We start from the raw sequence: 13,214 nt of genomic DNA, 5'->3' as shown, positions 1-13,214 counted from the left end.
TAGAAAAATAGAAAACACAACGCTCAGCACATGAAGCTGTAGAAATACATGTAAATGTTTATTGTTCACTGTAGCTAAATGCATGTTGCAAAACAAAAAACCTGTGCATTTACACTGTAGCACTTCTCTCCTTCCCTTTCTTTCACCCTCCTCCCTCCCTCCCCACATCCATTTCATTCCCTTTTCCTTCCTTCTTCTTTTTTCTTCCCAGTTCATCCCTCCCTCCCTCATCCTTTCTTCCTTCACCCTGTTGTCTCTCATCTTCTTCTCTTGCAAAACAAAAAACCTGTGCATTTAGCACTTTTATACAGTAGTACTGTAAAAAAAAAAAAAAAAAAAGTACAAAAACCAGAAATCCTGTGCATTTTACACGTAGCACTTGTACAGTACAAAAACAAACAGAAATCTTGTGCATTTAGCACTTGTATACAGTAAGCCTACGTAAAAAATAAAGTACAAAAATATAGAAATGAGAAGTGCACAACTCAGCCACAGCATAATTTCTCTGTACTGGATCAGGCCACAGGTCTTCATCCTGAACTGGCTTACAGTATATGTGCCCTCACATCATTGGACACAAGTGTTATCAATTTTGAGTTGTTGTGTTCAACCGGTGAAACTTGTGCTTTACTTGTGTTTGACTTTTGCCACCTGTGCTCAGCATTTTGCAACACAGGTGCATCACAATGAAAATGTGTTGGTAAGTTGTGTCTAAACAGGTGAAAAGTGCTAATGGTTTTGACAAAAGAGTGACCGATTCAATCAGTGGGTTCAGGCAACTGAGAATTTGGTTCAGACAACAGGGTTTAGTGTTTTAGCAATTGAGAAAAACTGTAACTTAGATTGGTAGATTCATTGTTTCAGCACTGTGCGATGCTGGTGAGCCAGCATGCACAAATGAGCTATTATTGAGTTGTAGCCTACATCTCACATGTTTTTGAAAAGCCTAAATGTTCCCTGTAAGAACGGTCTACTGGACTTCAGTGATCATTTATTGTCCAGCAAAACATATTTTAGAACGAGAATGAGTGGTGTGTGCGTGTAAGAGTGTATGTGGTGTGTGTGTGTGTGTGTGTGTGTGTGTGTGTGTGTGTGTGTGTGTGTGTGTGTACCTGGTCTGGGGAGATGTGGCCCTCCTCTGCCACCATGGCTCTCAGGCAGGACAGGTTACCAAACAGAGGAACAGCCAGCCCGACCCGCAGATACCTCTGACCCTTTGTGCTGAAAACCAGCGTCACACACATCGCCCTGTGGAAGAAATAAAAGCGAGGAAGGGAGGGAGGAAGGGAGGAGGCGGTATGTATGTGTGTGCGTGTATGTGTGTGTATGTTTGTGTGTGATCAGTAGAGAGGCGAAGAAGAGAGAGAAAGGAAGATTGATTATGTCTAAGAGCAAAGTGTCAAATTGTTTTGCAATTCTGATTTTGCATGTTTACATTACTACAGATTCCAAACACACGCTGGCACACTGACATATTTACATATTTGTAGACACACACAAACACATACTACATATCACTGTGCACACACAGAGTAGAGACAAACATGTCATACAAAACCAACGGCAGATTTATGCAAGTGTGCAGAATTACACCAGGGGCGACATCATCATTTTGTCAGTTTGTTTTCTATAGATATATTGAGCCTGGCTTTTTATAATGTGTTTTAGCTGCTGAATAACAAACCAAATCATTCAATACAATGAGATTGTTTTCAAATGCACTGTTAAGCTGTTTAATATCTAATATGTTTGGGGAAAAGATTTCCTCCCACAAAAGACAATATAAAAAAGTCAAATTGCATGTGTCTGAATTAATATCTGAAATGATTTACCATTTTTCAGTTCTGTAGAGTTTCATTACTTTCTTGTGTGTGTGTGTGTGTGTAATCGTGCCTTGACATGCAAAGATAAATTGGTGATGGTTCTGAGCTGTGCTGTGTGTTGAGACATGTATCTCATTTGCTGCAATGTGAACACTTCCTGTAAAAGGATGCAAGAGCGAAACTGAAGGAGGATATACTGTAGAGTGAGAAATGATGGAGGGAGAACCGGAAGACAAAATGGATGGAGGATAGGATCCATAACTAAGGATAGTGTTTGATGAGAAGATGAGTGAAAAAAAAACAAAGAGGGCAGAAAGAAAAAAAATAATGGTGAAAGTATGGCAGAAAAGACACACTAAGGTCATGCCTTCTCATTTGGGAAGAAGGTGGTGTAATCGCTGACGCCTCTGCTTCCTGTTTCCCATCATGCATTATTCAGGTGAGTAATATGCGAGCAGCGGGGAGGTTGACAGGCCAGACGGTGGAGGATCTGAGCAGCTGTTTAGTTTACGTTGTTAGATGCTCTGAGATGAGACTCTGAGATGTGAAATGAAACAGGATGAGAGGTGTGCGACGGCTCTCGAGAGGAACAGGAAATAGAGATGTCAGGGTTTGTTTTTTTTTGCAGCTTTCCAGCCCCCTGCTGGGTTAGGCCCTGATGATTTCTATTAAACAGCAACCTCTGAAACATAAAGCGTTGAGAGCACACAAAATACTTCAGCTCAAAAACATTAAAAACTGTCTTGAAAGACCATGTTAGAGTCTAACAACCACAGCATAACAACCATGCTTGTGTGCGTGTTTTAGGTCATTTACTACAAATCGTGTAAACGTCGTCACCTCTCTGCCAGCCATATTCCTGAGAAAACTATTTCTGCTGCCATGTCTTCCATTTGTTCCAGCTCAAGCAATGAACATTAACCAGTTTACACAGGGCGAGAATTTTAATTTGCCTGAAATGCTTAATCCGCAGAGTGAAGACAGTTACAGTTAAAACAAAAAACAAAAAAACATGCTCATTTAAGCTGATTTGAAAGCTCTGTTGTGATGGTGTGTTCGCACGCTGCTTCGACATCTGAGATTTGTGAGACTCTGGTGAAGACTCTTTCAGAAACTCACCTCCTGAGCAGAACAATAAGCAATAATAACAGTACTTTTTCCTGCTTGATTGCCATATTTATTTTACCCTCATCACATCACATTGAAATTGAACCCAATGTTTTTAGAATAGATCAGTTTATGTGCTTTGTAATGTGAAGCCACCAACATGTACAAGATCAACCTTATAATCCCTAACAATGGGTTACATGTGTACAGCTGGTTTTAGGGAGGTCTATTGTGTGTTCATTTAGAGTAGGCTTACTGTTTCATGCTGCATGATATTCATCCTGTAGTCTGTCTGTGGTCAGTGTACTGATTTGGTTTTGTAGTTCAGTTTCCACAGTTTATTTTCTTTCACACTTCAAGCCAAAATCTCTGTTTGTTGAGTTTAAGTGTATAAGACTCTGCCAAATGTTTGATGAAGCACCGACAGCTCAGAGGGACTTACTGACCTACTAGATTCGTGTTACTGAATTACTCATTGACCAGTAAGGAACAAGAATCTTGCCATTCTTTAGTACATCTCTAAATATTTTGAACAGCAGCTTTGGTTAAGACTGACATGTGCAAGACAGACTCTCAGAAACTGTCATCCTCCTTTTCCCTCTCTGCCATACACTGGCATTATCTGCAGCACCCAGGCCTCAATGCCACGCTGCCAGCCAGACCCTGCTGTGTCTCTGGGGGCCTCAAACTTATCAGGCATTCTGCTGGGATACTGCTGCAGCAGGACGGTGCAATGAGGCCGCTGTGTGACTGTGTGTGTATGTGTGTGTGTGTGTGTGTGTGAGTCAGGTCAGTGTGTGGCCAGGAGAGAAGCTGAATGAATTTCCCTCTATGCTGGGCTCAGGCAACTGCAGAGACAGACCACACACTGTCAGAGGACTCAGACTGCAAACCAGAGTTTGTGTTCAGCTCTGTGGAAGCCACGCAGAGAAGACGCAGAGCAGAGGTGTCTGCATGTTTGAAGATAGGAGGATTCATTGAGCACTGAATGGAGGTAAATTGTGAAAGTGGAAGTGACTGGAACTTAACTGATATTTGTTTTTTTTTGTTTTTTCTTTCAGATAATTTATGCCATGACTGGACTCATGGGTAGAAAGATAAAGGGAGTACAACAAATCTGCAATGCTGTGGTTGCCTTGGTCACTGTGCCCCACGATGACTTTTAAAAGGGCCTGCACGCAGAACACTCCCATCTACCAGTAAGAGTGACAAAGGTGTAATTTGTGGTGAAACAAAGCAAACAGAAGACGCTGAAAAATCAAGCGCAGCCTACAGATGCCAACAAGGTCCACAAGGAGGGTCTAATCAGCCGAAACAATGAAAATGATCTGCGTGGGCGTGTGTGTGTGTGCACCATGGGTGTGTAGGGCCTTTCATTAGGATCAGTAACTGATTGCTGATGCCTAAGGCGTGCTACAGCTGCAAACTCCTCCAGCTATTGTTGCACACGGACATTTTTTCTCTCTCTCTCTGTTTGCATCTCTGCTGTCAAAATAATAATAGAGAAGTCCTCTGTGCATCAGACTCCATCTCTGTCTTCATATGTCAAAGTCGTACGGCCTCACAGAGGAACCTTGCTGACACGCAGCTTCTGGTGCAGTTAAAAATGGAAACAAAAGCAGAAAGTGTTTGGTCAGGGACTTTCGATGGCAAACATTTATCACTTGTGACCATGGCCGATTTCTGTTGGGGTGTGCGTGCACAGTATATGTGTGTGTACATGTGTTTTGTTACGCGCACTTATCTGCACAGTCCGATTTATCTAATTTCCTTCTGAATTGTGAGTTGTTACGGTACAGTGCATCCGACATGATCGATGGGTTTTTCTACTTATTTGTTGAGGCAAATTTTTCTGCTACATTGGACAGATGAGATGATCATATCTTCATCACTGATATCAGATGACAGCCTCATACATCCACAGTGTCAACTTCCCATCTAAGAGAAGCTTTTGCTTGGCTAAACAGTTCTGCTTATGCTCCGAGGCCTACGGGAGATTTAGCCTGTAAACCAGAGCAGAGCAGAATATTCTCAACGCATCTGTTCAGAAAATATACTCAAACCACAGTGGGATAAAAGTGAAAATATGAGATATGTATGGAAAAGAGAAAGAAAAACCAAAAGAAAAAGTTTAGTAAACTGCGATAGCAATGTGAAGATAGCTGGTGAAATAAAAATGCTTTTGGCTATTTGTTGTTTGATACATCACCTGGTTTGTCGTAGAGGGATCGGCAGGGAGATGCATAAAAATGGGTCGAAGGTGTTGCTCTGCTTAAGGCAATGAGGGCACGTCAGAGAGGATCTGAAGAAAAACAGAGACAGAGAGAAAATTTTAATCTTTATTGCCAAGTATGACCTCAGAGTATGATCATATATTTTTACCCTGCAGAGAAGCCTCCACAAAAATTCACCCTGCTCAAGTCAATTTTCATATTAACCTGCTGGGCTCACACTGCTCTCATAAACAGCCGTCTGAGGAGAAAACCTTCAACTTGACATGACATAACAAACGCTGTTTAACAGGTGTCTCATGTGCTACATGCAGTTAACACTTCCATTGTGGTTAAATGTGAATACTGAAGACCACGCACTGACAAGACTCAATCTGCTGCTGTTAAAGAAATGTGCAGCAAAGCACCAGAGATGAGATTGCTGTTAAGAATTTCTTGGACACAAAACACAGCATAAGGCAGGTGAGATAGTGTGGAAATTGAAAAAGGCTGCATCCCAGAGACCATCCTGAGCTGGAGAGGTGGGTAGGAAGGGACACTACTGAGAGAGAAGAAAGGAGAAGGGAAGGGTGAAAGATAAAAGGTAGAGGGGATATTTAAAAGGCAGAGAGAATGGTAAAGAGGAAAGGTTCAGCTGAAAAAAAAAGGAACAAAGTTGACTGGAGACTGGAGGACAGCAGATACAGTGGGTGTTGGAAAGGCAGAGGAAACAAAAGTGGAGAGCAAAGAGCCAGAGATGATGAGAAAGACAACAAAGTGCAGAGCTCAGTGGGAGGACAGATTAAAAAATGAACAGAAGGTTGGCAGCAGGGAAGTCAAATTGACAAAAGCTAGAAAGCAAAATGGAGGGAGACAAAGACACAGACAGGACGCGTCAAGGACTTTGAGGCGACAGGAAAGGAGCTGATCAGAGAGAAGGAATGACAGGAGGGTAGAAATACTGAGGACGGCATACGGACATGGACATGTGTGTGTGTGTGTGTGTGTGGAGGAGGGATGTGTTTGTGTTTTATTATTATTTTTGATATGTTGATTGAATTGTTAGCATATTCATAATATTAACTTTATCTCTACATTATAGGGTTCAGGAACAACAATCAATATTCACAAGTGAACCGTTAATGTTCCATCAACCACTCCCCTGTGTGTTGTGTACAAGTGTCAATAATACACAGATAGATAGATAGATAGATAGATAGATAGATAGATAGATAGATAGATAGATAGATAGATAGATAGATAGATAGATAGATAGATAGATAGATAGATAGATAGATAGATAGATAGATAGATAGATAGATAGATAGATAGATAGATAGATAGATAGATAGATAGATAGATACACAAGTTCACACAACAGGTATACACAACATCATTTTTTAAACTGTATACTTGAGTAGTGTAGTATTGTTATTTAATGTAGTTAAAATTTTAAAACACAAGTGTGGGTATGGCTTATTATTTGTTGAATATTCAGTACATTTTGGTGGTGCTGTACTGAAAACTTTAAAGCAGTTTTTTGATTCAATATTGGTATTTATTTTTGGTCCTGCTTGAATTTGTTTCATGAAGGAAAATTATTGCAGCGTTGCTCATAATGCCGTCTCCTCGCCGACAGCTTTTAGACTGTGTACATGCATACGTGTATGTTGCCAGATGCTTGTTTCATCTCCCTGTGTCTCACTATCGTTTCTGCCAGCCGAGCTGTACCCAACTTTGTGAAGATACAGACTTGTCAAATGTACAAATGTGCTGGAAATAATACAACACTTCTCAGACTCCACATTTCCTCGCTGTCAGTGTTCAGCCTGGTGCACCATGGCAGCCAGTCGCAGGCTCACTAATGATGCCAGTTTGTACTCAGTAAAGGAGACTGACAGGCTGTACTCTCTCTCTCTCTCTCGCTCTCTCTCTCTCTCTCTCACACACACACACACACACACACACACACACACACACACACACACACACAATGTTGTGCATACCTAAAACTCTGGACTTAACACTGAAATTCACACATGCATGCAGGAACACCCACACAAACTCACAACATCACTTAAAAAGCTTGTGGTGAGGCTGACAGTATTTCCAGTCTGGTGGAGAATATGAGATAAGTATTTGTACGGATGTGTGTGTGCGTGTGTGTGTGTGTGCACGTGTGTATGTGTGTGCGTGTGTGTGCGTTAGACAGAGGTTGTACTCTACGTTCAGCTGTCAAAGGACTACCACTGTTTAGTTTAGACCAGACACCTGGAGTAACACCAGATACACCCACAAACACACACATGCTCAGCACAGCAGTAGCTGCTCTTATCTATCATAAAGGTGCTCAGCATCGCTGCGCTTTGCTCACGGCAAAGAAAAAACAAAAAAGCACCAGCAGTATCTCTAAACATTATGTAGTATCTCATAGTCTGATTAGGCATTTTTCCACATAGTTTCTCTAACTAAAGAAGCTTTGCAGCACAGTTCAGGGGATGTTGAAGGTGATGCAGTTGGTGCAATGCATGCTCCACAGGAGACTGGTATATGGGTGTCAGGAATGAGCTGACAATGTCAGAGTTGAAAACTTCTCTAAGAATAAAATTCAGGGGGGAAAAAAAACTTTTCTCGCATATCATTCATATACTTGTATTTCTATTGCAGAGAATTTCATGCATTTCTTTCGTGGATTTTTGTGTTGTGCATACTCTCCTGTCCAGTCCAGTCTGTGTATTACTCACTAATTTAATCAGCTAATGAAATAAGCTATTAGGGTCATGTGTAGAAATTTGTGCAATCATAAGATTTGATGGGGTATTTTTGTAGCAGGTGTAAGAAATAAAGGAGTGAACAGAGATTTAATAAAATTTAAAACAAATACTCTGCAAATGTGAAAATGATATAGTTACACCATTCAAGGAGGTTACAAAGGTTTAGTACCTATAATTTCATCTGTTCCATTTTCCTTTTTTTAATTAGAAGTTTTGTTTTTTTAATTAAAGTTTAGCCCAGCTTTGGTTCTGTACCACCACATTTAAATAGTCTTGTCAAAGAAAGCTGATTGTTTTAGTCACTGCAGTCGTGACCTTGTTTACAGAATGAACAGCATCAGCAGACAGCTCAGTGATGGATGGAGGCGTGGGCTCTCCACCTGAGCACGAGAGAAAGGAGAGACTGAGAAATTGAGGCTGAGAGTTTCATTCTAATCATTAGATTTCTGTACCTATGACCCTTAATGACAACGGTAATTCATTCCCACAAAGTCATTTCTAAAACTAAAGGTCAAGAGGACACTATATATGACCCCTTCATCTAGTTTCTATTATTCGGGAACAAAAGCGTATACAGTACTACTAATACCACTCAGAAGTCTTCATAACTGTATCAGGAATGTGTTTTAAGCGAGAAGAAGCAAAACTGAAACACAGTCACAGCAAAAACTGTTGCAGAGTCGGATCACTCAAAGCTCTACTAAGTCTTAAATGTGCACATAATTACATTTGAACAAACCAACTCCCTCAAGGCTCATTGTAAATGATGAATGATCAACAGTGCAGAATTCATATTTACAGCATCTGGCTACACAGTTAGTCACAAAGCATTCATTCACATCAGCCTCAGGCTCATCCTGCATTGATGTAACACCGCACATCATAACCACCCATCATGTTTTAGAAATTCTGATCAATTATCAATACTCTGTATCAGTATTGTGATTTCTACAGTATTTCTTACAGATACTGGTGTCACAATTGTAACTACAAGTATTTGTGGCTCTGGTCCATTTACAGTAGGTGTGCAGTGTTCCAGAAAGAAACAGCAGCAGCTCTAATAATTAATATCTAGACAATAATTGTCTGATTAAATAGTGTTAATAAATGCAAGTCTTCTCAGTGAGTGTGGAGCACCTCAGCCCCAGCAATGTTAAGAAGTGCAATTGTGACGACCCCTGTCATGCTTCGACCCAGCAGCTCAGCCAGCCAGCTCTTTCTTTTTGTTGTTTTATTTCACATTACAACATTCGCACACATTACGTTTTCACACGCATCCTCATTCACACTACTGATATCACTGACTTTCACATCCCACCTGTTTGTATTGTTTACTTTGAACATTTTTGTTAAATAAATTATCATTTTTGCTCCGCTGTTTGCGTCCCTCCCTATCCTTTGTTGCAATCTCTGAGTCGGGTTGTAACACAATATATATATATAAATATATATATATATATATAATATGACTGACTGAGAGAAGGAGAGACATGAGTGTCCGACTGTCAGTCAGTCATACATTCAGTCAGTCTGTCCGTCAGTGCTGGCTGTGGATTGGAGGCTCTGATCTCTCTCTATCAGAAAGTACAAGTAGAGACCTCCTGTCAGGGGAAATTAACTCAGCGTAGGGGGTATTGACACGCACACACGCACGTGCGCACACTCGCTCGCACACACAGACACACACAGTCTCGGTGTCACCTTCATAAAGATAAGTTTCCTCCTTCCTGGCTGAGACTAACTAACCAAATAACCTGGTGATAAATTGGTTCACGTCAACTTGTTTAATGAGTATAAAAAGATGTTTGGACACAACAACTGCACTTTTCCAGGTGTGAGTGTTGACAACAGAACAATGTATTGGCATTGCTTTGTTTGACAGTCACATGTTTGAGAAAAAACTGTAAAGACAAGAATTAAAACTCAAAAACAGGCAAAGCAGCATTTCTGAAGCCGAATTCAAACACGTCTCTCTCCATGTCTCTCACTGTTTCACTCTCATATACTGTTGCTCTTGTTTAATTTCTCCATCATGTCTTGTTTTGCAAAGGTGGGAGTGGCGTTCACAGAATTACGTGGCTGAATCAAGCTATGTGGAAGGAAAAAACATCATTATCACATTAACAACATCAATAAACACTAATGGAATCACTGATATGATTACACACACTGCACTGTAAGTAGTGAGGAATGTCTTGATACAGTCCACAGGATTAGGACGGGGACTGCTAAAGGCTTTTTATATCGATCGTTTTTGGCCGCTAGATCATGTACCAGCTGGCTGTAAACGATCTCCCAGTGTGGCACAAAATTAATACAGAGCGAAACCATAGCTCCAGTCAGTGATGCCGTTGGTATGTGGCACTGAACACTGTGATCAACATGAGGTCACCATGGATAGAAAAAAGTTGTAATTTGAGTCTATTTGAGCAGCCTGTTGCAGGTGCATCATGTTTGCTCATTTCCACTGTATATTGCATTACTGAAAAAAGAAAGAAAACCTATTTCCATCAACACAGAACTGAAAACTGGCCAGCAATAACATTTTTAGCCAATTTTGTCATTTTTCAGGCTACAGTACATAAACAGTTTGACTCTGGTGCAGCAACAGATACCATGTCAGCTTTACTTTTTTAATTTTTTTACTCCTCAAACTGGAACAGTTTTGTTACAGTACAAGCTTCTCTAACCTTTACAGAAGACATTGCTATGAATGAGTAATAGCTCTATAGTTCTTACATTTTTTTGCCCCTCTCTCCCTCTCTCTCACACACACACACACACACACAGTATTGCTGATGTCCAGGGTGAGGCTGGAGGACACAGTGCATTTACGTGAGCTGGAACTCGCTCTTCAAGTATGCGACTCCTCCATGCTTCGGCCACACAGACACACACACACACAGACGAACGGAGACAGAGACACACGCACCCATTCACACACAAAGACACACACACTTTTAGGTGTCACAGGTGATATTCTACTGAATGAGTAGAAGAATACCTATGAGTTTTAATGAGCTGAAAATCGGGAGGGCTACACTTCAGCACACTCTGTGCAGTTTGGGTCCCTGAAAGAAGAGGTTTCAGATTATAAACTGCACTATAAAGAGAGGAAGGGTAGAGCACAGAGAGTGGGGAGATGGGCTCTCTCTCTCTTCAGCCAGCTGGTGGGTCTGCCACAGTGCATCAGCTCTGAGGGGATAATGTGGCTTGTATATTTTCACCATGATAGCACTTTCTTTATCTCTAGGCAATGTAAAGGCAGCATAGGAGCGGAAATCTAACAGGACTAGACTAGACAAACAAGCTGCAAGTCAACACATGCACACCCACTTTATGTACAGTACACTGCATACACACACACACACACACACAGCAAATACAATACCAAACTGCATCAAACTCTGACAAACAGCATCTCTCCTTTTCCTCGTCTCATCTCTTGCTGGAAAATGAAACTATTTTTAAACCAGCCTGCATCGCCACCATATGATCCATCGCTATCATATACTGTAACTGCAATACAATACCACCACATCGTTTCCTTCATTTAGTCAGAATAGCGCCATGGAGACTCATCTTGACTGTTGTGATCAGTTCTAACACAGGCTCATATTCGCTCTGGATTAGGGGTTGCACAGTTAATCTAAAATCCTAACATTGCATCCATCTGAGGTGTGAAAGCTGCATACTGTAAGTAGGAGCAGGACAACAAATCCAAAATGTGTGAGACAGAGTAGTATATGATGAAAGAAAAGCTCTGGGTGAGTGAAAAAATTATGGTATGATGATATTTGAAAACATGAATAAAAAAAAAGTTGTTACCCAAACAGAGATAAAAACGTGAGTTTAATCATCAATTAATCTGCCAATTATCTTCTCTTGTTGGTTGGTAAGAAAACAAGAAAATGATTACATATGCCCATCACGCTTTCCTTGAGTGCAGGGTGAATTCTTGCACAAAGAATTTCCCAAAACCAAAAAAAAAGAATATTTTTTTCTATTGTAAACATTTAGAAACTTGGGCTGTATATTTTTCTTTCTGTGACTCAATACCCTCCATCCTATCACAAATCCAAATTATACTTGGGGCTTGTTTGAGCATCTGAATCAAATTTAATTGCATTGGTGTGTGGTGCATTTTAAATCATGCCTCCAAGAGGTCAGTACAAGTACATCCCAACCTGGGTGCATATTATTTTTTATTTTTTTGAGAATCTGGTACAGAACATCTCATTCTGGACAGATATCAGTTTTTTTGTTGCAAAAGTAACTCTTAGAAAAAGATGTGCAGCTTTTCTTTATGAAATATTAATTATCTGCAGAGAAACAAGAGAAACAATGTGATTTACTGTATTTGCTTGCATGTTATTTTCTGTTTACTTTATTTTTTATAGATCTTTAAATCTAAAACCAACTGGTCTCTGGTTTAACTTGAACAAACTGTAGAGCATCTTCTGTCATTAAATCTGCATCTAAAACAAAAATCACTGTGACAGAAAAAAAAGTAACCATCCACAACTCTCTTGTTTGTCAAGATGCAGAGAGACGCTGAAGTTTTCTGCACGTCTCCCATGCCATTAAAAATAGATGGCACAAACTGAGAGTGACAGATGGAGGAGGGAGCGAGGCTTTGACAAAGACTTATTTAAACGCCGCAGCACAACGGAGTGACTAGAGCACCGGCTCCCACATCGGCAGCCCAAACCACAAGACAGCCCGAGCTCTAATCGCAAACATTTATTCAGATCAGACAACTCCACCGAAAGCCTCTGTAGAGCATCTCTGTGAGATATAAAAAGAATCAGGAAGGAAGAAGAGGAACGACAGAGAGACCAACCAAGTGATGTAGACAGAGAGAGAGAGCGGGGGATTAAATACACAATAAACCAAGTTTATATTGCATGAACCTGGTTATTAAACATTTAGACATGTTGGATTTATTGGTACTATTACATAAAGCTCATTGATACTTGTTTCATTCATGTCTGAATGGCAGATATGGCTCACATTAGTTTGTTTATGTTAAAACTGCGTAATCCATGTGGATAGAAATCTTATTTACTATTAAAATGTATCATTTAAATATTATATCATTAAAATCTTTGAGTGCAGGCCAGCTCAGACTGAATCAGACTAATGAGATGAGGGTACAAATTAGTTTAATGCATATTTATGGTGAAGAAACCCAGGATTGAAAACAAACTGCCGACCAACTGAGTATGCTTGTCTATTATTTATTAAATGTGAATCACAGGGGAGATTATTGCCACAGAATTCAGAGACAAATCAACACT

The 13,214-nt window shown here is 40.4% G+C and overlaps 1 protein-coding gene across 1 annotated transcript in view; it reads right to left on the bottom strand.

Moving 5' to 3' along the window:
- Positions 1-13,214, bottom strand: part of usp43a (ubiquitin specific peptidase 43a) — a 95,267-nt gene that overhangs the window by 41,387 nt on the left and 40,666 nt on the right. The window contains exons 4-5 of the mRNA XM_085774455.1: positions 5,140-5,232; positions 1,113-1,248 (exon numbers count right to left, since the gene is read on the bottom strand). Of these exons, the coding sequence (XP_085630581.1) occupies positions 1,113-1,248; positions 5,140-5,232 (229 nt within the window). The remainder of the gene's footprint in view (positions 1-1,112; positions 1,249-5,139; positions 5,233-13,214) is intronic.

This window comes from Trachurus japonicus, chromosome 1 (assembly GCF_045865225.1).
Source record: "Trachurus japonicus isolate A0001 chromosome 1, Traja_1.0".
Taxonomy (NCBI): domain Eukaryota; kingdom Metazoa; phylum Chordata; class Actinopteri; order Carangiformes; family Carangidae; genus Trachurus; species Trachurus japonicus.
This window is presented reverse-complemented; position numbering and strand designations above follow the sequence as displayed.